Source organism: Chelmon rostratus, chromosome 22 (assembly GCF_017976325.1).
Source record: "Chelmon rostratus isolate fCheRos1 chromosome 22, fCheRos1.pri, whole genome shotgun sequence".
Taxonomy (NCBI): domain Eukaryota; kingdom Metazoa; phylum Chordata; class Actinopteri; order Chaetodontiformes; family Chaetodontidae; genus Chelmon; species Chelmon rostratus.
In genome coordinates this window covers 9,635,714-9,662,679 of record NC_055679.1, presented here as the reverse complement: position 1 = coordinate 9,662,679, position 26,966 = coordinate 9,635,714, and the positions used below count along the sequence as shown (strand labels likewise).

The 26,966-nt window shown below is 43.1% G+C and overlaps 1 protein-coding gene across 1 annotated transcript; it reads left to right on the top strand.

The window, feature by feature from the left end:
* Window positions 1-940: 940 nt before the first annotated feature.
* lrrc17 (leucine rich repeat containing 17) lies at window positions 941-26,828 on the top strand. The gene is made up of 5 exons (XM_041964141.1): window positions 941-1,268; window positions 11,095-11,468; window positions 12,202-12,700; window positions 21,517-21,672; window positions 25,872-26,828. The coding sequence occupies exons 2-5, from the start codon at window positions 11,202-11,204 to the stop codon at window positions 26,312-26,314; spliced, it is 1,365 nt and encodes a 454-aa protein (XP_041820075.1). The 5' UTR covers window positions 941-1,268; window positions 11,095-11,201; the 3' UTR covers window positions 26,315-26,828.
* Window positions 26,829-26,966: the final 138 nt, after the last annotated feature.

The window sequence follows — 26,966 nt, the reverse complement described above, 5'->3', positions numbered from 1 at the left end:
TAGATAGAACAGTTTATGTACATCTTCATAGTAATAGTGTATACATAGTGTAGACATACAGAAACCTGCAAAACTAAGTATTCAGTTTGGATTTAATTCAATGAAACACAAATCAAGTGTAAAATAGTGTGCAGATTTCACCACTTAGGAACTTGGTACATGGTAAAATGTCCCAATGTCCCTTGGTAAAACACTGGTGGTGAAGCCAGGGGATCATGAAAACTTACAAAGGTGATGAATGCCTGTACAAAAGCTCCTGGAAACATCCTTGTTGAGATGTTTCAGTGTGGACCAAAGTGGTGGACTGACATTGTTATCCCTAAAGCCATGGTGCAAAGTGGCAGGACAGGATAAAACAACGTATAAGTGGTTGGTTCCGCCTCTTGCACCAGTCCAGTGCGATGCAGTCCAGATGACGGGCGGAGCAAACCCTTGTGAAACCACAAATGTTGCCTGCAACAGGCATGGTAACATGGTTCAAGGCCTAATAACAAAAGGAGAGATCCTCCTCTGAAGTGACGATCAAAGGCAGATGTTGAAAGTGGAAGGAGGTGATTTTGGACCAAACCTGCTCAGATTTGAGTCTCAAAAGAGTCTCCTTTCTACTGCCTGACACACACACACACACACACACGCACACACACACACACACACACACACACACACACACACACACACACACACACGCACAGGGGTGTTTGTGGTGGTGGTTGTGCCTCTGCGTCACCAAGGTGCCCAGTCTCTCTCTTTCCTTCAGTCGATCAGGCCAGTTAGCAGCATATCCTGGAAGAGGTCCATTGGTTTAGCAGAGGGGACCAGTGCAGGGTTGCAGCCCTCCTACACATTTGTGTGTGTGTCTGTCTGTATGTGTGTGTGCATGTGTGTGTAACGCTAAACCAGACGCAGCCATGTGGCTCCTATGAGACTCAGCTTTACTTTGCTCACAGTCTCTCTCTCTCTCTTCATGTTTTCAGTACGATCGAGCTGAGTGGGTGAAAAGCAAAGGAGAGAGACACACACACACACAGAGAGAGAGAGAGAGAGAGAGAGGGAGAGAGAGAGAGAGAGAGAAAGAGAGAGAGAGAGAGATTGGAGAAGCAGCCAGTTGTTCGTCCCTCACTCCAGGCTCTAAGTTTATAGGCAGCCAGGCAGATTTTCTTGGCTTAGACGCAGCGCTCATGACAGGATTAGGAGCCGGGGACACGGGACCAACCGGAGATCTGCAGGTCCTTGTGGACGAGCCCGAGCCAGATTCTCTGCCTGCACAGGTAGGACCAGAACCTTCATATTGTAACCAAAGTGCATCAGATCTGTCTGTCCCTCAAAAGACTATTCATCTGAAAGCAACGGCAAATCCCCAATCCTCCCTGACAATATTCAATACACCAGAGGATTTTTTTGGCAAGTTCTGTTTGGCACCGCAGTTTAGTTCTTGGCGATAAAATCTGATTCCCTGAAGGCTTAGAAAAGACCGCAGCACATTATTTTCATATTGATGTGAAATGTGATTAGTTTGCAGAATATGTCATAAGGATTATTTCTGCCTCTTTTTTTAATCTTTTGTGAAAGTTTTAATAGTGTGACTTCCCCCTCTTCTTATTCCTTTGTTCGTTCGCCATCATCGCGCACTGGTAGTGTCTGCACAGACAAAGAATGAACACCGCTGAGAACTTACCAAGTGATGATGAAACTTCTAACATGTGAAGATATGAATGGACAGAGCTGAGCTACTCGCAGGACGGTCTGCGTGTTTGCAATGACATGCAGCTTTGTGTCAATTCATGATTTTATGTTGCTGCATTGGCTTTTACTTTTTATCACTTGTTTAAAATAGGCGAAAGACTGACTGTGTTCATCTCACTTGCGTCTTGTTCCTGCTGACTATTTGCAGAATCGCTGAAGTAAGCTCTTTTTTTGCGACCACTAAACTCTGGAGCTGTTGAAGTTGTGCCAAGTTTCTAAAGGGTCATTGCACCCTGGGATTCCTCTCAGTGGCACATTAATCATGCATTCAACTTCTACTATTAGATGCTTCCTCGCTGCTTTTGTTATGTAACTGGCCGGTGGTCCCATGCAACATAGCTTCAAGGCACGGTACCATGATAAGATGATCTGTGTAGCTCAGTAGGTAGAGCTGAGCACCTCCTCTGACAAAGTGAAGGGTTAATTCATGCACTTGGACCCTTTCTACTGTAAGGAACTCTGGATAGTCGTGCCCACCAAGTGACTCATGTTCATTGAACACACAGCCAGCTCTTTGGTGTGAGCTGTGATTCAGGAGCTCTGTCCGACAGCTCATTTTTGCTGAGATTTCCAAAATTTAAGGGGAAATGCTTGAAAGGAAGCCAGATCTTATAGAGCACAGTTCGTGTTTTTTTAAGCATCTACATGCGTGTGAACGCAGCTGTATGTACATCTGCACACGGAGCTATGTGCCCCTGTTTAAGTTTCAGTAAAATTCCAGACTCATGCAGCGCAGAGCGGAGCGACGAGTGGTTTCACTCTGGAATCCTGCACCACAAAAAATAAAAAAAAGAGGGGTCGAGAGAAAAAGCTTAACTTGCAAGTTTACTCTGATTACAATACGCGCGCGAGTCCCTCTTACTTTAATTTCTGCTGTTTCAGCTTGCTGCAGTTAGGTTTAAGTGGAACTCTTTGTAGTAGGAGGAGCGAGAGGGGGAGGATTATGTGTGAAGTACAGTACGTGTGTGTGTTGTGCTTCAAGTGGGTGTGTGTTTTTTAAGGTGCAGATGCATCTGCCGCCTAAACAAAGCAAACAACATAGCTGGCTGATGTGTGTGTGTGTGTGTTTGAGCTCTGTCAAACGTCTCCTGACAGTTAACTCCCTCATTCTAATGAAGCACTTTGCAGGACACTCAAGATTTTTGATAGAAAAGAAAAACACAGTAGAGCGTTAGGCAACAAAGAAAATGAATCGCTTCCCTGACTCCTCATTTTCCTGCCCCGTAATTTACAAACCTGACACATTTCAGCTCCGCAGTAATCCCGTGTTTAATGTTTTCTGATGTGGGATGAGGATTTCGCCGTCAGATCAGTGGGGGGAGACCACACCGACGCCTGCATCGCGTCAGCTGAAAGCTGCGGGTTCACCACCTCTGACCTCTGTCTGAAAAAACAGACATTTTCTGTTTTTAAACTCTCTCCTCCTCTGCAGAAACGAGCATGTCTGGTTTCAATTAGGCTCTCAGGGATGTGTGAGGGCTCTCTCTCTCTCTCTCTCTCTCTCTCTCTCTCTCTTCTGTCTGTACATACACAGTATATGTGTGTCTGTGTCCCTGTCTCATCCTCTGGTTTAGGAGTCGAGGCTCGTGGTTAGACTCCCCCCCCACCCCCCCACCCCCCTTCTCTTTACATTCTCACAGTCTGTCATTCTTTCCTTGCACTCCTCTCTGTTTCTTTGTTATAGCCGGCTGGCGGGTCTGTTACATGGTAACAAGCCACAGGCGTGTATGCACGTATAGGAAATCCAGCCCAAAGGAAGCAAAGTAAGGTCAGCCGACTGGGACGCTGGCTTGAGGGAGGAAAAAACGCTCACCTTTTAGCTGGCTGTTCATGCCCTCCTGTCACTGTTTTTCTTTTCCCTCGCATAAACTCTACAACTGACCGACTGATTTTCTGCATTTTTCTAGGTGCAACTAAGGAGAAAATGCTCGTTCTGACTTTTACAGCCTCCCCTGCTTGTTCTCTCTCTGTAACACTGTGGCCATTGTGTCTCTCAGCCCTTTCCTCTGGAGGTCTGAACTCTTTCCATCCCCAGAGGCCTGTCCAATATTATTAGAGCATGGAGAGCGCCTGCAGGCAGCCACTGCAGGTAGAGACTGTGCAGCCTCAAGGCTTTGTGGGTGAGAGGCTGTCACACTGTGCTTTTGCTCAGGGTTTTTGTAGTTTTCGCATGACTTGCTTATTCCTCAGCCTTGTTGAGTTTGCACAGTCAGTTTTATCAGAGCTTTCTTGCCAAAAACAACTGCATACTGCTGCTGATAACACGGTGCAGCCAGAGCGAACCAATAAGGTAAAGCTATGGGCCATAATACCAAAACAATGAGCTCAAATATGCTAAAATGCCCTGTAAGGCTGGGGGGAACAGCACAGTTTGACGACTCTTGTTCCCGACAAGGGGCTGCCTTTATCTAGACGTAGTCATTTGATCCATTGTTGATATAAAAATATTAATTTTTGCAGCTTTAAGACAGGAACATGTATGTTTTAGCCTGATTCTGTGCTGTCCCTGCAGTGGTGGGGGATTATGGGATTCATGTTTCACCACTAGATTTAGCCTCAGACCAGGCAGAAACAAAACATCTCCGTGAAACATTTGATTGTTATGACTGGAATCTGGACAAATCTGAAGGGGATCCTGTATTTTGACCCACACGTGGAATCTGGGATGGTCTGCTGTATTGTTAATGTGTGCTGTTGGCTCTTTCCCCAGTTAGTTAGGGTTTGAATGATCTTCCTGTGTGTTCCTGGCCTAACAGAAGCGGTGTCACCTGAAATCAAACAAACTTTCGCCAGGTGGAATTTCCCTTTAGCTGACATCACGATATTTGTTGCCTCGTTCATGTTCGCTCCAGACGTTAATCCCATCCTCAGGACTTTCCCTCTGTCTTTCACCCTCTCCCTCGGCTGTTTTTTCAGTGTGAAACACTGTTTGAAAAGTGGTTTTCATGTGTGCACTGCCTCCATCTGTATTTCTCTTTATGTCGTCTCTACGCTCACCGCCTCCTTGTGGCGTAGGTGGGTTGTGATGGCCGACCTGTCTGTGTTTCCTCCGGTCTGCTGGGACCAAACGACCCATTTGAGCCCACAGACAGCTTGGAAAACATACACCGACACACACTCTCTCTTTTGTGTGTTGGCGTCTGTTTTTCTTAACTCCATTCACTGTCCCTGGATGGGCTCCTGCAATATGCATGTCTTTGTGTGTATCTGCATCCTGTTTAACAGTTTTTATATGTGTCTACATGTGTGTGTGCGCCATGTGGAGGTTTCCCTATTTCATTCACACACATTTGCACTTTGACATTTGGTCCGTTGGCCTCGCAGTGCAACTTCCTCTTGCCTTGGCTAATGTCGCCACTGAAGTCCCGCCAAACCCGTTAAATTTTACTTTCCACTTCATGATGTAACGCTACTCTGCATTATACGCATGTGATGTGTGTGGAGCGCTACTGTGCATGCAGCAACATTTATGGCTTCATCCCGTCAAATTACAACACCGAGCAAGGAGCGCAAGCATCAAAAGAATGAAGGAGTTGTTTTTACTTCCAGATAAAAGCTGGTGCAACAGGGAGACACATGATATTCAGTTGGAGATGAGTTATAAGCATACACTCCCTGCACACTATTCCCTGAAAACCAAATTCCACACTGACTAAAGCATTTATTCAGTGGTTTGTTTTGATTGAGAGCATGCGTGTGCTGAGTACTTGTTGTCCTTTACTCTAAAAGACTCACTCAGTAAATTGTTTGGTTTGAAAGGCCATTTAACACAAATGACCAAATGATGATTTTTCCATTTGCTCAGCAGTTTCAGACGCGACGATACAGTAAGTATTTGTTCAGTGCATGCTGTTAACTGAATCTCACAGCTGATGACATAATCATACTCTCACTGTTACAAGTATATTTATCTGAATGGCTTACTGGCAGTGCCGTCTGATTGTGGTCTCCCTGTAAAACCCACCTAATGTGAAAGTATTGAAAACTGAGCCAGGAATGGAAACAAGACATAAAAATGTGTCATAATCAGCACCCAATATAAAAACCAAGCAACTTACCATTAACAGAGTGACCTTGTGGCCTTTAAACTACACTTTGTGAGCATGCAGGACCCTCACTAAACTGTGAACACACTGATAAAACCTTTAGCCAAATATGGCCCTAGCTGAAGGCTACAGTAGCCTGTGATTGATGGGACAGTCTCTTTGATTTGGAGAAGCATCTCGCATTTTCAATCTGAGCATCTGTTTCGTTTGGATCCCAGGCAATGAAAACACAGCATGTGATCAAACGGCGCCCCATCTCACCTCCAGGTCTGAGACGTAAAGCTAATAACGTTAGCTTCAGGCTTTAAAACAACGTTATACATGAACATGATAAAACGTCAGGTAGTATTAGGAGCTTTATTGCATCACTGCCATTAAAAGAACAGTATACACCCATGCTAGCATGCTCACAATGACAACGCTAACAAGCTGATGTGAAGGAGGTACAGTGTTTACTATGTTTAGCATCTAGTATTATAACGCTAATATTTGCTAAATAGCACAGTTGGGGCTGAGGGGACTTCACCACCATCGCTACAGCCATGACATTAGCATGGCTAAAAACAACTCCAGAGAAAGAGAGCAATTGGATTAGCATAGCCACTTGCTCGGCTGTATTGTAGGCTAAACGACTCAAAATAAATGTTGAATGAATCAAGGATAATTAAGTATAATCCAGTACATCAGAGGTTTATTTGACATATTTTATGGTTATGTATGCTTCATTCATATTTTTTTTATTAAGCAACCCAAATTACACTACACTGCTAACGCGCATGCACATGGAGCAAACAAATCACTTTGCTTCAAAAGGCCTCTTCTTTTTCTTCTTTTTTCCATGGTCCAAAATGAGAGACACGTTGCAACCACATTTAATGTCTAGACCAAACTTTATTCTGGTTCAGTGCAGATGACAGTGGCAGAAAAAAAACAGTCTACATGGCATTTAGAGCAATACCCCCTGAGGGAGTAGCTGACCGAAACCCTGAGGGCTTTCTGCTTGATGTTTGCAGAAAATGGGAGACAGTTTTTCTTTGAGACTTCTTTGGGTGACCAGAGACTGACCAGGAGGAGCTTAGGCGGGAAATAATACCAGGCTCGGAGGGCTAATTCGGGCTGGTATGGGCATGAGGTGAACCGCAGGGATCGGTTTGGCCTGAGTGGGTTTGTTATGGTCCCGGCTGGAATGTGACTTGGATGTTACAGGCTGTCTGTGGATATAGTTTTCGAAGAAGGGCTGGGCTGTTCCTGATGAACAGCTGTGATGGGAAAAAGATCTGAGCAGCAATCGTGGTTTGAAGCTGATTCACTGACTATAGAGGGATGTAGCAAAAAACTCTTTTTGCAATGAAAGTGAATAGTTTTATCATCATATTTCATATTTTGAGTGACAAATATGGAGAAACAGCATGTCAAACAGGTGTACTGTGTTAGAAATACAGTAGCATATAAAATTAATTGGCCTCTGTCATTGCGGCATTGTTGAATTTTTTAATTAAGTACAATGGTTAGGTACCATTTATTTACTCAACTGTATAGAGAGGTGACAAATTATGAAAAAACCTGAAATGAATGATGCTATGTGGAGTTTTGACCACTGGTAGTGCAACGCACATGCAGGCAATGCATGTGATTTCATGCTAATGCTAAATATTTCAATGCGCCAACAAGTTCAGAAGAAAGCAAGCTAGAAAGCACAAATATAAACAGTGCAGTATTCAAATTAATTTTAAAAATAGACTTTGCAAATGTTTTTTGAGAGCGGAAACGCATTTGGCATGTCTGTTAGGCCTCAAGGATACGCACAATGGGTTTTTGTAGGAAACGTTGAATGTAAACAAAACTTTTGTTTGTTTACAAGAAAATTTCACCCGGCACCTTTAATCTTTGGGCCAAAACAAGGCGTGGTGTCCACCCACTACAGCTGGAAACCAGGGGTCGTACTGGTATTGATGAACAAGACAGACAGGAAATGAAATGCCCTTTATTTTATGTTATTCATTATGTCAGGATGTAAGTGAGGTTATTCAGCAGAAGCAAACACAAAGAAGTAACATGTTTGGGAAGAATGACTCATCCCTCCAATACAGTTCCAGAAATATATCCGTATATCCGCAATATTTTGTACATTACGTCTATTTTGGAGGATTAGGCTACACTGTACCTGAGTGTGTGCTCGCTTTGAGCCGGACCTACCATTGTTTGTGCCATTCTTTACCCACTAAACCACACAGGTACAGCTGGATCACAGTACAGTATATAAACCCCATGCACCAGACTGAATGACTTGAGTGCAGTTAGACACAGAGATGAGGGGTGTGTCTGTGTCCACTAAAGACCCCTCTCAGGCTCTCTCGGTCTAGTCTGGTCTGGTGTTTGGACTGGCAGTCCTTATGTTGAAACATGTCTCTCGTCAGCTGCACATTCATGCAACACAGTGCAGTACCCACGCTAATGAACAGACACACACACACACAAACACACACACACACACACACACACACACACAGAGAAAAATATATAAGGGTATGCTTGTCTATAAATATAGAGAAAGAAGAAAGCGAGACACAGTCACTGACTGAGTGTATTATTGCATGTGACGACTGCATAGATGGAAATCGAACTTTCACGTTTGCTTCATTTGAGACGATTGATAGCTGGACAGTTGAACAGTTGAAGGGGAATGGGCTCAGTGGACGGGAAAGTGTGTCCCCAGATACATTCCCAGCTGTTTCTGTCTGGAGCTCGCTAACATGCCCAGTCTGTTATTCACAATGGATCGACACCATCTGCATTGACAGGCTTGTTCCACTGGAAGACTGTAAGGGGGCTGCGGTTTGGTACAGTTTGACTGAGTCAGCGTGAACATCTGAGTCTGTGTGTGTGTGTGTGTGTGTACGGTGTCTTGGCAGGCCTGTGGGCCTTGCCTTTAGCCTCCAATCACACAAGGGACCCATGACTCACTTTTTTTAACTCATAAAATGCACACACACACACACACACACAAATGCACACATTTACATAGTCAGGGTGTCCAAAACAAGTGACAAAAAAATGACAATCGCCATCTCTATTAAGCCGTAAATATTAATGTCTCCAGCGCTGGAGTTTCCATTTTTGTGGCTGATGATAGTTTCACAGTTTGGCTGTACAAATGGCAAAACAGCAAGATTGCAAGGAAGAGAAAGAAAAACACACAAGGAGTAGTAAAACAGTGAGTTTAAAAGTTTGTACAAAACTGTGAGAAGATTGATACCTCTCTCATATGTGTCCAACCTACCGTCCGCAGCCAGATAGCTTAGCATAAAGACAGGAAACAGGGAAACAGCTGGTCTGCTCTGTGGAACAGTGACAAAATCTGCCTTCCAGCATCTCTAAAGTTAACTAAATAACATGTTGAATCTTTTTTGTTCAATCCGCACAAAGCCAAAGAGTAAAAATGATCAGTTGTCGTTTCAATGTGTGGCGGCATGTGCCAGACTACTGCTTCTTCTCTGAGACTACTTGCTAAGCTAACCGGCTAGCTTTTTATTTAGTGTAAAGACGTGAAATCTATCGCTCTGTCAGAAAACAAATAAGTATATTTCCACAAAGTTCAAACTATTGCTTTGAACAGAAAGTTTATCGACAAACATCCTCTGGTATCCTGGCATCCTCTCCGAAGTGGAAATAGCGTGAAGTTGTTCTTCCACCACACGAGGTCTAAGGAAGACGGATGGGTTGGAAAAGGGGGAAACAGCTAGCATGCTCGGTTACATGCAGGACTAGTTCTTGGCCGGGTGCATTAACTTCTTGGAGTCTCCGCTGGTTTCCTGGCAAGGTGACAGTAAGACTATTGTAACTTTAGTTGCCTAATCTTAACTGTATTAGTGGCGGATCAGATAAAACTCATATGTATGAGTCGTTTTTGGAACGTATCTGCAGGCCTGGTTCATGTTCAGATAAAAGCACATGTGGATCTAAGACATATTAAACGCAACATTTCACATGAGAAAACATGAATGTCAGATGTACTTTTTTTGCGAGGGATAAACATCCTGCAAGTAGATGGATGTAACCAATAAGGAGAGACCAGAAGGAAAAGAGAGAGATAAAGGAAGAAAGAGAGAGGTGGGACGTGTAGAGACACTTAAATGAAGAGGCATAAAAAGGATGGCAGGGCGAGATGGTGAGAGAAGCGTCTGTGTTTAGCTGAAGCTAGAAAACATTCATGGGGTATCCCGGAAAGAAAACCGCACTTTACTACAACCACAGTTTAACCCATAACATGTTAACACAGAACAAATGTCTCTCTGTCTTTTCCCTAAAACCCCTTTTCCTGTTTCCTCTCCCTTTCTCCCCACTTTCCTCTCGCTCTACCTCTCCCTTAATTCTTTCAGCATGTGCAGTGTTACCATTTCAGTTGTCAGCATGTCTCAACCATGCACATTTTATCATATTTGTCAACAAAATGATTCAGATTCTCATTACTTCTTTAAATCTCGCTTTCAGATATATGACTATTTTTGTCTCTCCAGCTCAGTCTCCTTTTTTTTCAGCTCTGATGACATCATTGTCTCTCATATTTTATCTGTGCATGATTTCTGTTTCTGACCAATACACTTTTTGTTTAAGTGTTGTGTGAAAATGTTCAAATGTTGATGGTTCCTGTACCATTAAAGGACCAGTATGTAAGATTTAGCAGGCTCTATGGGCAGAAGTATGTTTTCAATGGTGCAGAATTGCCTGAAAATAAGAATAATTGTGTTTTCTTGACCATAGAATGAGCTCTTTATATCTACAGAGGGAGCAGGTCCTCCTCCACGGAGGCTGCCATTTTGCACCGCCATGTTTGTACAGTAGCCCAGAAAGGACAAACCAAACACTGTCTTTGTAGGTTGCATTTCGCCATTTTTGCAAGTTTCGCTGCGGCTGTAGGTTCTCCTACAAGCTTGCAAAGGCAGGATGAGACGAGGGGTATTAAGGTCGTTGCAATCTGGCAGCAGCAGTTTAGATCTGTGGCCGATGGACTTCGTTGACAGGTTTAATGTACCTTTAAGTACCCTTATATTTCTGTCTCATCAGCATTCAAGGCATCACTTGAGTTGCAAATGATGAACCTTTGTATGGCATCATTAGTTAGAGTGGCATCAGCCACACAGGGTTTCACTCACTGATCCACTTTGTCCTATAAAGCATAAGCAGTGACTGAAGTGGCAGCTAAGTGGCTAAAGCATGAGTCAGTTTGTGTGAACCAGCATGGAAGACCTTTGAAAATTCACCTCTCCCTCTCTTTCTCTTCCTGTTTTTCTCTTCATACACACAGCTGTGACCGGCCTCCCGTGTCCCGCCACACCAATCATCCGACAACAGTCTACCCGAGGTTGACCTGATTACCAAGAGGCCTCCCTTCCTCTCCTCTCCTCTCCCACCATGCGTCTCCTCGCCACCCTCCTCCTCTTGCTGCTCCTGCGGTCAGCTGAGCCCCGGAGAGGCCCCCCTCGGTCAGGGGCTGCGGAGAGGGGCCGTGTGCGGGGCAGAGGCAGGGCCGGAGTGATGAGACGTCAAACTCAAGAGTGTAAGGAATACATGGAGGCGGGAGAAAAGTACCTGGACTGCCAGGACAGGCAGCTGACCACTGTGATGCAGGACTGGCCCAAAGATATTCACCACCTGCTGTTGGCTAGAAACAAGATTCAGGTATGTCCAGACAATAAACATAGACCACCTGCTGCAGTCCAATTATAAGACACTATTATCAATAATGAACAGATTCCAAGAATGGTGCAGTTTTGTATAACAAATGCATTAATCTTTATTTGAGCTGGTGTCTCAGGTCTCTCTGACCCTTAACTCAGCCAGCTTGTTGATACCATGAGCATCTGGGCACCATTTATCTGGGGCCAAGATCAAAGAAACATTTTTATGCTACGTGTGTGTGTGTGTGCAGTTTTTGCATGTCAGAGTGAGCACACAGGATGTGTGTGTCGCAGGTGTTGAGAGGAACAAAACAAAATGGTTTGCTAGCGAGGTAATAAATAAGAAAAGACGAATGAGTTATAAACACTGTTCAAATTGCTGAATAATGACGATAATTAAGTTTACTTTCACCCTTTCAAGTTCAAGGAGTTGGGTTCGTGAATGAATGAGTAGTTAAGGAAAGAATGTGGAAAGTGCATGTATTTTATTTCTAGTTGTATCTTTGGCTCTGGTGAATTTGGCATAAAATTATGACATGTTCAAAAGCACTAATTAAATCTACAATCTGAGTATTAAAGATTTATCCTGCAATTTGCTTTTAACGCTGCAATTTATCTTTTTATGTTAACAATAGATTGAATGAATGTAAAACATTTTAAACCAAGATGCATAACAAGAAAAGTCTTTTGACTGCAGTTATACAAAAACCAACAGTTCACATCTCCCCCTGTAGGTTTTGAGGGACAACATGTTCTCCCAGTTCAGCCAGCTGAAGAGCCTCGACCTCCAGCAGAATGACATCTCCATGGTGGAGGACGGAGCATTCAGCGGCCTGTCCCAGCTCACCACCCTGCTCCTCCAGCACAACGGACTGAGAACAGCGTCCGAGGAGGTCCTGCTCCCTCTGCCCCGCCTTACCTACCTCCGTGTCTACGACAACCCCTGGAGCTGCCACTGCTCATTGGACAGCCTGGTCAGGACCCTGCAGGTGCCCAGCAACCGCAACCTGGGCAACTACGCCAAGTGTGCGGAACCTCTGTCACTGAAAGGCCAGAAGCTCAGGAAGCTGAGTGTGGACTTATTGTGCACGGCTGACAACCAGGTGGACAGCAGGCCTGCGGGCGGAGACAGGGGGGGACCGAGGCCTCCGCCAATCAAAGTAAAGGCAGAGGCCACGTCCATGTGCCACACCTACATGTTCCCCAAACCACTGCTGGACTGCAGCAGCAAAGGTGAGACTGCTAATCTGAAGTACAAATGACATGTTTTTGATTCAGGATAACTGATATCACTCAACCAGTTTGACTGTATTCTGAACTGAATCATGTGTCAAAGCAGCTGCAACGCTGCCAACGCTGGCAAGTCGGTTGGTATGCCAAAAAATAGCATGTGTACATGCTAAACTGACATGGTAAACAGGTTAAATGCTAGCCAGCAGAGCCACTAGCGTGGCTGCAGACCCTCAGTCCTGTTAGGAAAAGAATGCTGTAGTGATCCTCATGCTGGGTGAACATCAATGAGGAAACACGTGTACTGAATATGAGGGGTGGCATAAACTCCAACAAATTATCACTTACTTTTGTCTGCATTACAGACTGTTAATATGCAGCCGAACTCAAGTGAAATCAACCAAGTTTTTGTGTGGTTAGCCGAAGCTGTTCCACTTTTTCAATGGTTATCACGTGTGACGACGAATTATTTTCCTGGCAAATGCATCAATGACAAATAGACTGGCCTGGCAGAGAAGTACCTTGCATAAAAGGTACATTTTGTTCGGTTTGCTGAGCTCTCTCCAGTGTAGAGTCACGCTTGCTTGTCCCGTGAAATTGGACACGAGTTTGCTGTCTAATGTTTTGGTTACAACCAGGCTGAGCAAGCAAAGTTGTGTTTGTTTTATTCAGTCTGCCACCTGGGGCGTCTGCACCTCATCGGGGACGAGCTGGTTCTAGGCTGCTCGTGGTCTGTTATTTCAAACTCTTGCTTTTTTTCCCCCCAAAAGTGGCACACAGGAGCTTTTGGTTAAAGGTTTGTGGAAACTGAGTAGGTTTCACTTCATTTCAGGGTATTTGCTGTGATTGTCTTGTATTGTGTATTATGTTTTCTTAGTTTGGTATTTTGATGAGCTGGATTGTGGTGTGTTTGTGTTCTTGTGTGGTCTGTTGTTGGTGTCCTGCACTTTTATGATTTTTTTTTTTTCAAATACAGCACCAGCTCTTTTGTGCTGTGTTGTAATTTGAACCATGCACTCATCAATTTTCTGCAGATTTGTTCTCTGCAAAATATTTTAGAAGACCCTAACAGCCACCAGTATCTCAATCTGTTTGTGTTTTCAGCTTTGGGTCGGTGTGGGTACACCGCAGAAAAGATGAAAACAAGCAGGCATCAGTCAGAATAAAAGGAGAAGAGGGGGGGGGGGGGGAGCAAGTGCCTCTCCAACTTTCTCTCAGCTCCTCCAGTTTTCACATCTGGTTCTCTCTCTCTGTAAAAATGCCACTACGAGGCTGCTATCATAGAGCCTGTAACTTCTCCAGCGCTCCATAAAAACTTTGTTTCAGTGTTGCTTTTCAAAGACAGGCTGGAGGCAGGGATGACTCTCTCTGAATTTGTGCAGAGAGGTTGCTGTTTTTCTACTTTAATGTGGGCTCTTTATTCTTAGTTGCGCTCTCATCTCCCCTTTCTCTCCATCCCGCAAACGCCTTTTATCTTTCTCTTCTTCAAAGCAGGAAAACATGGCTCCTCTGACGCCCAACTGCATCCGCTGTCAACACACTGGGCTGAAAGATTGTCTTGTGTCCACGTTTCAGGCCGAGTGCGCGGCCAGATTTAAATGAGTGATTGAACGCATCTATAAATGGAGAGCTTATGCCCTTCACAGGCGCAATCTTTCACAGAGCATCGACAAGCCAAAACCACACAATGCAGCATCTGTCTTGTGTAAATGCCCGAGGACACTTCTTGCATACTTTCCTAATTTTTTTCCTACTGTAGGACTTTTGAATCGAATCATTATCTGAACCACTGAAATGTTTCTCTGTTTTTTTCACAGGCTACTTCTCGCATCCATCTCGCCACATCTTTCTCCTCTTTTTTTTAATGTGTGGTAATAACTCTCCACATCCTGCCTCCCTCTAAACCATGCCCCACCATGAAAGCGATACGCGACGTGTGAATGTTGCTTAATATACTACAGCTGTTCTGCTCGACATTCAATATTTCTGCACTTTTGAGTTGTAAGGACAGCCATATAGTTGTTATGTAAGCTGATACCAGTGTATTCATGCAGTTGTTTTCACTGCATTCAAACCCCAATGTCTTCATTAGTTGCATTGGTTGTATTAGCTGTCAATCAATGGGAAATCCAATCACTGGCACATTACATCATTAGACTTTATATTTTCTCCTCCCCTTTGTCTGGGCAACAATCTAAACACTTGCAGATGCTGGCAGAGTTTGGTATGCTATGGTATGATATAGCATTAAACTCTTTCGGTTAACTAATACAATATAAGATCCACACGCATAGTGCATTGCATTTTTTTTGTAGATAATTTTATTGTTTAATATTCAGTAGAGTGAAGAGTGATTTTAGAAAACCAGAATATCATTGTTCTCTCCATGTTGCATAACACAGTGCCTGTCCCTCCGACAGGGACATTGTTTGGGGACCACAGGACCAAAAATTTGCTCTTGGTTACTGACTTCTGTGACCTATTGGCTCCAAGTCCCCATTAAATCAAGTGTAAACAATGCTCCAGTGCTCTAATCGTATTTTCTTTTCTTGTAAAGTAAAAGAAAGGTGATGCTTGCATCAGTGTAGCTAACCAAAATGCGTTGTAGGTACTTGCTGAAACATACTGAATGCATTTACTGCAGGCAAGTCCCATGTTTTTGTATATTTACTAGCTTGCATTTAGCGTCATCCTCTTTGCCCTTGTTGTTGTTCTGCTGCATTTCTCTGTGCGTTACCACCACAAACTGTCCATTACTGGAATAGCATGATACCAATGGCAGGAATGTGTATCATGATCATTTAATTTGTGTTAAGTTTGTGGTAATTTGATTACAGATTTAATATTAGGAATATGTATGATGTGAGCACAAAACTAAAGTAATAAAGCTTGGAAAAATTGATTTTGACACAGGGTTTTTCTACAGGACACTACCATGACGTTAGTTGATAATGTTGGCCCATTTTGCACAGCCTCGCACAGGAACAACTGCAACAGCAGGACTGGCAGCTTAAAAAACTAATTAGATAGACCATAACCCACATGCGGAATCGACAACTATCATCAGAATGACACTGTTCAAAAACACAGAGTAGTTAAATGAAAGTAAAGTGAAAACAAACATGAGTGTGTGGAGAGACAACAAATATGGAAGAGGGTTTTCTTCAACATGGCAGTGGAAAGCAAGCGGGGAGCAGGAATTAGTCAACCCAGAGCAGAGTGGAAACATAATCTGATCTCTCTGTCTCCAAACCCTATATTTTCCCTCTTGTCTAGCTCACTCTCCCCAGTTTTTCTCCCTGTCTCCATGTCTCCCTCACTCTGGTTTGACGGCCGTTTCTCTGAGGTGAACCACAGCAGATTTCAGGCTCCACATCAGCCTCTCTGGAGATCGATCCTGTACAGAGCGGTTAGAGTTAATATCGGAGTTCTGGAGGCTGTGAATCTCAAAGATGGGACGTGGACTTTAGAGTAGTAATATCAACTTGTGCCTTTAATTTATTTCTGTTTAAGTCCCTTTTATACAATGGACACATATTTATTTATTAACTTTACTTGGGAGGGACCATGTACCAGTGTTAGCTCAAAGCTAATTTTTATAGACATCTGCTGGTTCTGGCTAGCTAACAAGCCACATGCAATTCTAGTCGGAAATAGCAGCTATTAGCAGTTATAATGCTAACATAAACTACACAAGGTCTACAGAACATAACGTAAATACACATATTGATTTATTTACTTTATTTGTGAAGGACTATGTACAAAACTGAACATGCTACCATACTGTTCCAGAGTTAGCGTAAAGCTAATTTTCGTAGACATCTGCCAATTCTGGCTAGCTAGCATTCCACATGCAACCGTAGTTAGAAAGGGCAGCTATTAGCTGTTCTAATGCTAACTTTGACGACAAAAAAGTTAGCTCTACAGGACACGGAGATAACCTGTCCCAAACCACCGACAAGCAGCACGGCTTGAAAGCACAGAAGCTCTGCTCACACAGGTAGCGTTTTTTCTTAAAAAAGAGCAACTCGCATAACAAAAAGTAGCATTAGCATAAACAAACTAGCGTTAGCGTAAAACAAGTAGTGTTAGCATAAAACATGGTATATATATGACTGAATAAAGCTTCCTTATTCTGGATATTGTATATGTAAGGTAGTAGATTTTTGCCAGATGTATTACTGTAAAACTTTATAAATATTGATCTCCCTATGGGCTTTCAGTCATTTCAGTGGGTTTTTTGCACGTGTCTCATGGTGTTGCTCAGAAACCAATCACCAGGTAGTATTGATAGTTTTGGCCTACATCGGGACCCTGACTGTGCTCAAAAGGTCAAAAAATCATTGGTTTCAAAGGCAACATAAATCCTCCATATAAACTTCGGGCCAGTTGAGTGGGTGACTCATGTATATGGTGAGTTGGCTGCTTCCCAGTCACACACACGCCCACATGCATGATATTATGTTGGGACTTGGACTGCCTGGATCATAGACAGCGGGCAATTCGTCAGCAGAAAAAAATGAATACTCCATAATATGAGTGAGAAAAGGGGACAGTAGCTGGAGACCCTGCCAGGCGCCAAGAAGTTTTCCTGCAGTAGTGTGAAGGTCCTGTCCACACTGGGAACCATACAGCTGTTATGAAACTGAACTAATGTTCAACTTCTGGGGTTCGGAGTTTCCCAAAGTTTTTCACACTGAGGTGAAAAGGTCACCAAAAAAAACTGTGAGAACAGACCATGAGATACTAAAAATACCCCCGAAACCAATTGTTGTTTTATAATAAGGAATTTGGCGGTGACCTTCACTTTTTTGTAACTCTGTAAACAAAGCTGTTACTACACAGCTTATACACACCAAAGTCTGCTTCCATGTTTTCTGAACTACCTTTGCATAGGTAAAAAAATAACTGTATGAGGACTATTCCTCATTGCCCCAAAGTGATGGCAGCTGGGGCTGCAGAGTACAAATTATAAAAATGAATAAATTCTGGGGGTGTGGAGTTAGAGAGAAATGAACCTCTGTTGCAGCTTGAGGCTACATTAGCCGCTACTACTATAACACACCCAAATCTCTGACCAAACAGTCAACAGTTGAGTTGCATTGTGGGTAATGCAGGCGTGTATGTTTTAACATACATACTATCATTAAGTGCAAAGCTTGGGTCTTGTTTACTCTCAAGCAGTGGTGTAGAGGCCATCTGCAAATCTATAAATCTGTCTGTTTACTGGACTGAGTGCATGAAAGCGTACTGCCTTAATGTTCTAGGACCCAGCATGGTCCCAGCGGACAAGTCCAGGCCTGAATTTGTTTCCAAGGACGCCGCTGCCCTAGAGGACACAAACTACCTGTCGCTTTCACGCACGCTCGTCTGGAAAGACGCTCACTCAAACACAGAAACCTTCACTATTGCATCCTGTTCTCACTGTGAGTTAAAGCAATCAGACAATAAACCTCTCTAAAAAATTGCAGCATGACTTAAACCCTGGAGACCATCATTGTAAGGGAGGACATGACCGCCAGCGCTAATCTGGTCGTTGTAAAAGACATATCCTATAAACAGAGTTGTCAGCATGTTTAGAAAAGGCTTTAGCTCTGCTTCTATATCTTATGTATGAATGATGACAGAAAGGTAGGCATATTATGTAAAACATCCGCATGCAAAATTCAGAGCATAGAATAAGAGGGGGGAGCAGATTATAGGGGATGATGAGAGGTTATTGCACCTTTCCTTTTCAATGGTAACAATAGAAAAGACCTTTGTTCTTTTTTCCTTTGTTAGCATGTTTTTGCATGTTTTTGTTTCAGCCAGGGCTTGGGGATGATTAGTAGTGTAGCTACATATACACTCATGTTTGGCAAGCAACTATATCCAGAATAATTCCTCTGCTACCACTTTACATCTGGTCTTGGGTTATATAATTTATCCAGTTAAGCAAATGAGGTGACTTCACATGAAACACGTTCAGTTCCTATTTCACATGTTACCATGCAGCACATCTAGTGCTCTGAAAACATTTCAAGAAATTGCTCCCTCTGTCAAGCCTGGGGCTTGGGTCCAAACCGCAAAAATTCACTGCACCATGCACAGTTGACCCCAGAGTATTCATGTCAATGCTGTAAAAAAATTAACTGCTTCCCTTTCTACTGTCCAAACAGTATAAAACACATTGCAGCACCTGCTCCAATGGGAATCAGTATTGATGCAGAAATGACATAAATGCAAGAGTCGCTCTATAATTCACCTTCTGCAGAAATGAATAATAGCGTAGCTGCGGCATATTTTATAAAGATTTTTTCCTTTGCACTGCATGCACATATAATTAATCAGCAGTGGTAACTCAAACTCTATGGAGTAGGATACATAGATAATGTCCAGATTATAATGTCCAGATTATAGATGATAATGTTCTGCACTCTTATTAAATCATGGAAATAACTTAGCTCTATTTATTTAAGTAAGATATGTAAACCCTGCTGTAAATTTACTGCAATGCATCATCTATGTGTCGTACAAATGCATGGCCTACATGTGTTTAACTAGAGTTAAACCTTTATAGGATGTTTTGGCAAATTGCTAACTTAATTGCTGCAGAAAGTAATTCCAACCTGGCACTTTGACATAAAGTGGTTACAGTTGGTATCATACGAAACTTGGATTTTCCAGAAAGGGAGAGAGTTGCTCAGGTAGTCGCAAAGTACTTTTTTTATTTCTTATTTTTTGGACAGAAAAGTCCAGGGACAGATGTTCACATGTGTATGATGACTCTAGCAGATTCAGCTAAAATCGCAGTCCAAACCCAGTTATGAATGAATGACTTTTTCTGACATGTTCTCCCTCTCTCTGTGTGTTTCTCCATTCGGCAGTTGCACTGAGGAGGCACACACAAGTTAAAAGAAGGACAACAGCCACACTTTATCTAAAAGATTTGCTCCATTAAAAATCACAAAGGCTCCGGATAAAAATGCCCAACTTCCTGAAACACGCATTTAGCTCCAGGAAGCAATTCCAAACGAGCGAGGGATGCCCTAAAATAGCACATCAAGATAATAAGCAAGGTAATAGCCCTCTTTCAATCTTTGGCTCAGCTTTTTTTCTACTTTCTTTCCCAGAGGAACTCAAGTCCTACTGGTCACAGACTTCTCCAGTCTTTTGTCACCGCTGTCAACACACAGTGTGGGAGATTATCCTCATTCACTGTAAAACACAGAAGACCACAGATGCATTTCTCAGAGAGGATTTGTTTTTGGCTCCAAAAGGTTGAAGTCTCATTTCTCACAATTGAGCCTGGGAATTCGAGGCTGATGTCAGACTTCCAGCAAATTTCCATCTTTTTCTAATCTTGAAAATCTGCTTGGACCAAGTTGCAGACACATGTACACCTAAGGCAGGGTGGGATTCCCTGTAGACTTCAAGTTCTCATTGTGGACGGCTGATCGCTTGTGCAACTGAAGCGATTCCGTAGTCTGTTTCTGCCTTTGAAAATGTCTCTGCCTGCTGCACACTCGATCGCCATCACTGAACAATAATAATTACATTTCCTGAGTGCAGCGGCTACATCTGTATGCATGCTGTAGATGTGCGTCCTGTGTGTGTGTGTGTGTGTGTAATTATATTTTCTTCCAGTCACTGATGATTTACGGCACCGTGCCTCCATGATAATAACAGCTACAACATCTGTGGCAGTAAAGTGTGTGCATAAAGCCGACAGCATCTGCACTGTAAAAGTGTCCATTAGCATTCTTCTTGGCAAATTATACAGTCCATGTAAATAAATACATGCAGGAAACAAGTCTGCATGCATGCACGCGCAAATGCTCTACCACATGTATGTCGTTTTTTTTTTCATTTCTAATATAAAGCACTCATTTTATGTTAACATAAACATTGTTTGATTAGATCTCAGTCAGTATTCAGTGCCTAAACATACTTGTGTTTCCCTTTCATCTGCATCCATTTTGCAAACTGCTTTAAGACCACTCACTCATGATCATTTTTGATGATACAGGTTGCAGGGGCCACCTGCTCAGTTTTAAACCACGCCACGGTTGGCGCGGCAGATGTGATCACCAATTTAGGGGATTCCCCTTTTTACAGACAGGTGAAACAAGTCTTGTGATGGGAACTACAAAACTCATTCGAAATATATTAAAATGCATTTTCTGACTTCAAAAAGCTTTGATCCTGACTCCCAAAGTAGAACTTGAAGCATGATTCTGGATCTATTTATTGTCTGTGGAGACGTTTCATGTATCTACATTTAAGCCTCAGCTCTTTCGCTGTGGGACAAAATGTGCTGAAGGGATGGTTAAAATAAAGATTTGTCGCTAACTTTACGTTAGCATTTGTGAAACGTGCCTCAGCACGGGACTTTGATTTAGAACTCCATAGAGGATCTGCTGTCGAAATGGGAATATGTGGGAATCACTGTTTCGTACATTAGAGCCTTCAAAGACACTCGTACATGGGTGGAAATGTGTGTGCGTGAGGCTGGAAACACTGGAAGAGAAGTGAAGTGAAAACACTCCTCCTGGCACAGAAGTGAAAAATTGTTTGCTGTCACACTTGACTCCATCTTGAAAAGGTTAAAGGTTGCACACAACCCACAGACATCTTGAAAATGCATGAGGACAGCAGACAGATTGGGCTTCCAGCTCTCCTGGTGACTCTGCTCTGCACATTAGCCTCAAAGCTGTTGGCAGGAATACAGCAATGAGTCTTTATTTGTTCTGTTGGGTGTATCGTTTTCTCTGTTTAAAATCTTTGCATAAACCCAGTCGCACCCAGCTTAATGTGTCTTTGTCGTTCCTTCTTGGCAGATTTGAATAACATCCCAGCTGACCTGCCATCTGACATAGTGAAGATGGATCTGTCCAGGAACAGCATCACACATCTCAGGCCCAAACAGTTCCTGCTGTCCAAAGACCTCAAGCTGCTCAACCTCAGCAGCAACAGCCTGCGCCGTATAGACACAGGTAACACAACAGCCCTCTCGCACACCTGAGCACATACATCTGGCCACTAAGATGCTTGTTTCTGATTGGCTGGCGTTAATTGAAGTCATCAAAGAGAGTTCCTCAAACATAGCTCCTCTCAAAAGGAACAGTTTAAACATTACATTTGCGTCTCTCACATCTCACAGTTCACTGGTGAAACTGTTGAAATCAACCTTAACATGGGTTAGACTAGTGGCTCCCAACATAAAGACCCCGACGAGGGGTTACAAGATAAAAATCAGGAGTCAACAAAATATGTAACAAAAAAAGTTTGTTAAAATCTCTTAAAACCTTTTTTTCTCCAAGAATTACTGGATGATTTCGCAAAGTGAAATACCACTCTTTGATCTGCTCATAAGACTCTGACAAATGCTTCTGGTGATGAGCGCTCAGAGACAGACCAGGTTGACATGCATCGTCTATACAGTGTGCAAGGAGCTCACGTGTACGAAGCTACATTCACATCAGCAGCGCAACCTTCTGAGCGCGCACACACCAAAAACACAGAGCAGACGCACTTGTAATCAGAGGAAACACATGTGCCGACGACATGTGTGAACCAGGGGCCTTATGAAATACTGCTTGCAAACCGAAGGTCCTGCAGAAGTACTGATAATGACAATTCAATGCTATTACACGACTATGCCAAGTACTGTTCAAGACAGTCAGACATGCTGGTGCGATTCACTAGAAAGCTGATTAACCCACTGAGATTGGTTGCGCTATCGTTCAACACACCAGGAAAGATTCAGAGGTACAAATGTGACACATTTAACTATGCAAATAACCAAATATATGACTGCTATGACTCGAGATCAATGAAAGGACTAAGAAACTATTTGCTCTTTCATCAGGGCAATTTTGTGTTCAAAAGATCGTTTTCACTGAAGCAGAACATCTGTGATGAACGCCTATTCTGCCTCAGCGCTAGAGGAGCGCTATAAAAAAAAAAGGTGCAGACTCATTACTCTCTCTGGGCTAATGATGTCTGGGCTCATGTCTTCAAGCCCAGGAGGGAAATCCTTAAAGAAAAAAAAAACTTGTCATTTTCTTCATTACTCTGCAATGCGTGTAAACAGTCTCTCTCTGTAGCTCGCCCCAGTGTGTCTAAGACCATTTGGGAACTGAAGAATGAATCCTGTGCAATTCTGAGAGCCCGTGATAGCCAGTGACATATGGTCTCAATCGCGGTTTCTCCCTCTATAATCAGATTCACATTTGCAATAAAATAATGCGTGTTTACAATAACTCTCATGAGGTTGTTTGTTTGTGTGCTTCGTGTGGCGGATGACCAGTTTGAGGGGGAAACATGAATGAAAAGACGAGACAAAGGCTCTGGCACACTTTGTTTGCTTTCATTGTTGGTTTTGGACCATGTTTGTGCCAGAATGTTGTGGTTTTTTTCCTTGCAGGACGAACCCTAAAACAGTCATTTGGACAGTCACAGGAAAGTACAATGTATTTTAAGGTCAATTTAGCGCCCAAGTTCCCAGGACTATTAACTTGACTCTTCAGGAATCATCACAATGTGGGGACCCCACCCATCTGAAGTATTTCTTCACATTCTAAAAGTCCACGGAGAAGATACCTCTCGCCTGCAGCTCGTTTGTGTCGCTGTAAGTAAAGTACCAATGAAGCAGCAGGCAAATATGAAATAGTGGACTTATGCAACGGTGACATCTGCAGTTATGGTCTTTGAAATTGTGTTTATTTGTTATGGAGACTTGTTGCCAAGATCAGCCCAGAGTGGGGCAAGTCTAAATTTATCGCCTCTGCTGAAGTTGGACGAGGGTTGTGTTTTCGTGCCGGTTCGTCTGCTGCTTTGTGAATGTTAATGCACGTACATTAAAGCTGGAAACACTGATGGCGGGTTTAAAGCCTCAGTGGGTGTTAAATTGTATGGATCTGCGGCCGTGGCGGGAGTGCTGATTAAGACACTTGGGGATTAGGGTATGATGTAGCGCTCTTTGCTTGCATTTACACCGCAATGAAAGACTGACTGTAGTCTCAAAGCATGGTGAGATAAGGATGCTTTGGAATGAACAGCAGATGTAGAGAACAATTATGGAAGAAGTGACAAGTCACACCTACTGGCTAAAGGAACTGCGGTCACCAAAGGAATAGTTTAATGTTTTGGAAAATGCACTTATTCACGTTCTGGCAGAGTTAGTTCAGTTTTAGTCTGGATTTAATAAACCAGATATGATAATTAACTAGCTTTAGATGTGCTGGTAGGTGGATTTTGTTAGTGTTCGACAGAGCCGGCCTAGCTGTTTCCCCTTGTTTCAAGTGCTTATGCTAAGCTAAGCTAACCGACTGCTGGCTGTAGCTTTATATTTTAACGGACCGATTCAAGAGTGGTGTCAATCTTCTCATCTAACTTGGCATGAAAGTGAATCAGCGTATTTCCCAGAATGCCAAACTTTTGCGTCAACATGGACGCAGCACCATCAAACATTGTGTGCCCTTTCAAACCTGAAGTTCATTTATGGCTTCGAGACAACTATGTGACAGCTTTCCACATTTCAGCACAGTGGCAGAAAGTCTCATGACCAACGGACTCACACAACTACTGATAGTCATGGGTGTTCTACTATAGGGAGGGAAAATGCATGAAAGTGGCAAGAATACGGTCATTTCATGCAGATTTTATACAGTCCAAGAGTAGAATAATAAGCTTCCTTCAGCTATTAGGATGACATCTGCAAACGGAATAGAATTCAGGGCATATTGCTTCAGTTTATTTCAGTGCCTTGGAAAATACGATGAAAGTAGACCACGCTGGCCTTCCAAACAGAGCAAATGAACAGTAGCATCCTTCATCCCTCCATTCCTCCCTCTCCTATAGTTCTCCATATCTGTGTCATCTTTAAGGCTAAAGGATGAGACTGCAGTAACAGTCACTCACCTGTTCCAATTATTGAAAATGGATTTCGGAAAGATTTTAGTCCCAGTGATGTCTCTATTCTCACTGTTATTTATCTACCTCTATATGTTTCACACGCTCCATTCGTCTTCTTCCCCCCTCTCCTCTTTCTAAAGATCAAAGCTAGGCCCGAGGCTAGTGGACAGCGTGAAGCAGCCTGCACTGCTAACAATGTCTGGAACCTTTTAAGGACGTCAGCAGTCACCTTTTTGACTCAAGTTAAGATGTTGTTGATTGTGGGGTCAGCTCAAAGTCACTAATGACTCACATCTATGTAAGGGGAGACGTATAAGAGACAGAAATAATTGTAACTGTCTTGTCAAAATGATGACAGTTCAGGTTAACTGCTTTTAGGTGCACCTGTTTAACGTATTGTATTTAATGTGGCAACTGCAACTGATTTTTTAGGAAAGCTTGCAGCATCCTCCAGACAGCAGTGGGTTTTCAGTTCATTAAAAGCCATTCTTCAAATGAATAAACCAACAACAGTTTGATTGATATTCCCTTGAATAACCCCTTCTTTTGTTAATGCTCAGTGCAAACAACTGCAATTGCAACTGCAATCCTGCAAATTACCATGCTCTCCCTTGATTTGAATGATCACTCTGCAGGCTCTGGAAACGTTCTGAATCACTTTCAGAGTCAGTGGGCTCAAAATACATTGCTGCTTTTTCTGAAAAGTTTACATTTTGGGCATACCTATTCCCCCATGTTTTATTGGACAGCAGCATGAATATGAATATGAACACTGAGTTACAGACTGCGTTAAGATGTAACTTAGACGTAACTTACATGACCCCAAAAATGAAAGGTGACAGGGTGACACATTTAATGCTCTCGAAATAAACCGAAATCATTAAAGCAGCACTACGTTTTTTGTGAGACTGGATCAAATGAATGAACGGTTTTGATTGACTCTCACAGTTCTCATCAGTGTAGCTTCCTGATGCAGCGTTTTCAGTGTAGAAGCACTGATAAACTCGCTGTATGTTACCTCTCAGGCACAAAACGTCAGACAGAGTTAGAAACTAGCCTGTGAATAAAGTGCAGCATTTATCAGCTCTCAGGAGTTGGTGGAAACCAAAAGAAGAGCAATAAGGAGAGAGAATATTGGGATATTTGAAGTGAATGCTGGTGTTGCTCCACATGTGCTGGATGAGTAAATAAGCAACTGGAAGTGTAAACTTTTTCGTGTTTAGAAAGCAGCTTGATAAATTAAATTTACGTCTTTCTACTTTTTTTCTCCTCCCAGCTGCATTTGCAGGCCTGCTGTACCTCCGTGAGCTCGACTTGTCCAACAACAGCCTCCATTACTTCCAGTACGGCGTACTGGAGGACCTCTACTTCCTACGGAAGCTCTCGCTGGAGAACAACCCCTGGATCTGCGACTACAACATCCACTACCTGATCTACTGGCTCAAGCACCACCCCGGCGTCTTCTACACTGGCCTGATCTGCTCTGAGCCGCAGGAGTTCAGGGGCTGGCGGGTCGAGGATTACGTCAAGACCTACAACGGGGAATGTCCTAAGGATAGACAAACTGGAGGGACGGATACGGGACAGGGAGGGCAAGGGGGGACAGACAATGAGGCGCAGGAGGTGGTGAGGGAGACAGGTGAGGGGCAGGGCGAGCGTCTGCCTCAGCCCCTGAAAGAGAAGAAGCCCAACAGGTTTGAGATCATCAGGCTGAGTTAGAATGGAGGTGGATGAGCGGACTGGTGTGGTTTGGTATGGAGTGAGGAGAGTTGGAGGTCTGTGGACAGGCTGAAGAGTGGATGCATAAAGGTAGACTCAGTGATTCAATGTTTAATTAAAATGTGACATGTACAAGTACAATTCTGGGATAAACATCCATTATTTGCGCTTAAGATGTCTTTTTAGCATTCAATTTTTCTTCAAAGATTATTAGTTGCAATATCATATTGCTAACTCTACCTTTGAACAAAGGTTTAGGAGATGCCATTTGAGCTTTTGTTTTATCTTTTTGCAGAACATTCCCAATCCAGTCTGTATCAGATCTAATAAGCCCAACAAAACTTTCCCACACAGTTGACCTGCAGGTGCTCTTATTTCTGTTAGTTCTTGTGATGTTGACTTCAGGATATACTTTTCTATTCCAACAAAGAAGGTTTTGGTCTTTTTTTATGGTGTCAATTAATGTATGACATTTTCGGCCTGTTTTCTGGAAATAAAATTGGGTTTATTTTTTCTGAAAGGCTGTTTTAACTGAGTGATGGACAGACATGTTGCTTACACCAAGGAAGAACTTGTTTAACTTCGGTGCCACCAGCTAACCACCAAACATGCCAGGAAGTGGGTGCATTGGGTCATAGAGTGACTCACTGTT

Bases quoted from the DNA above. Each gene is read 5' to 3' on its own strand.
- lrrc17 (XM_041964141.1), top strand. From the start codon at position 11,202: ATGCGTCTCCTCGCCACCCTCCTCCTCTTGCTGCTCCTGCGGTCAGCT. The intron at 11,469-12,201 runs GTATGTCCAGAC...CTCCCCCTGTAG, and splicing joins TGGCTAGAAACAAGATTCAG to GTTTTGAGGGACAACATGTT. The intron at 21,673-25,871 runs GTAACACAACAG...TTCTCCTCCCAG, and splicing joins CCTGCGCCGTATAGACACAG to CTGCATTTGCAGGCCTGCTG.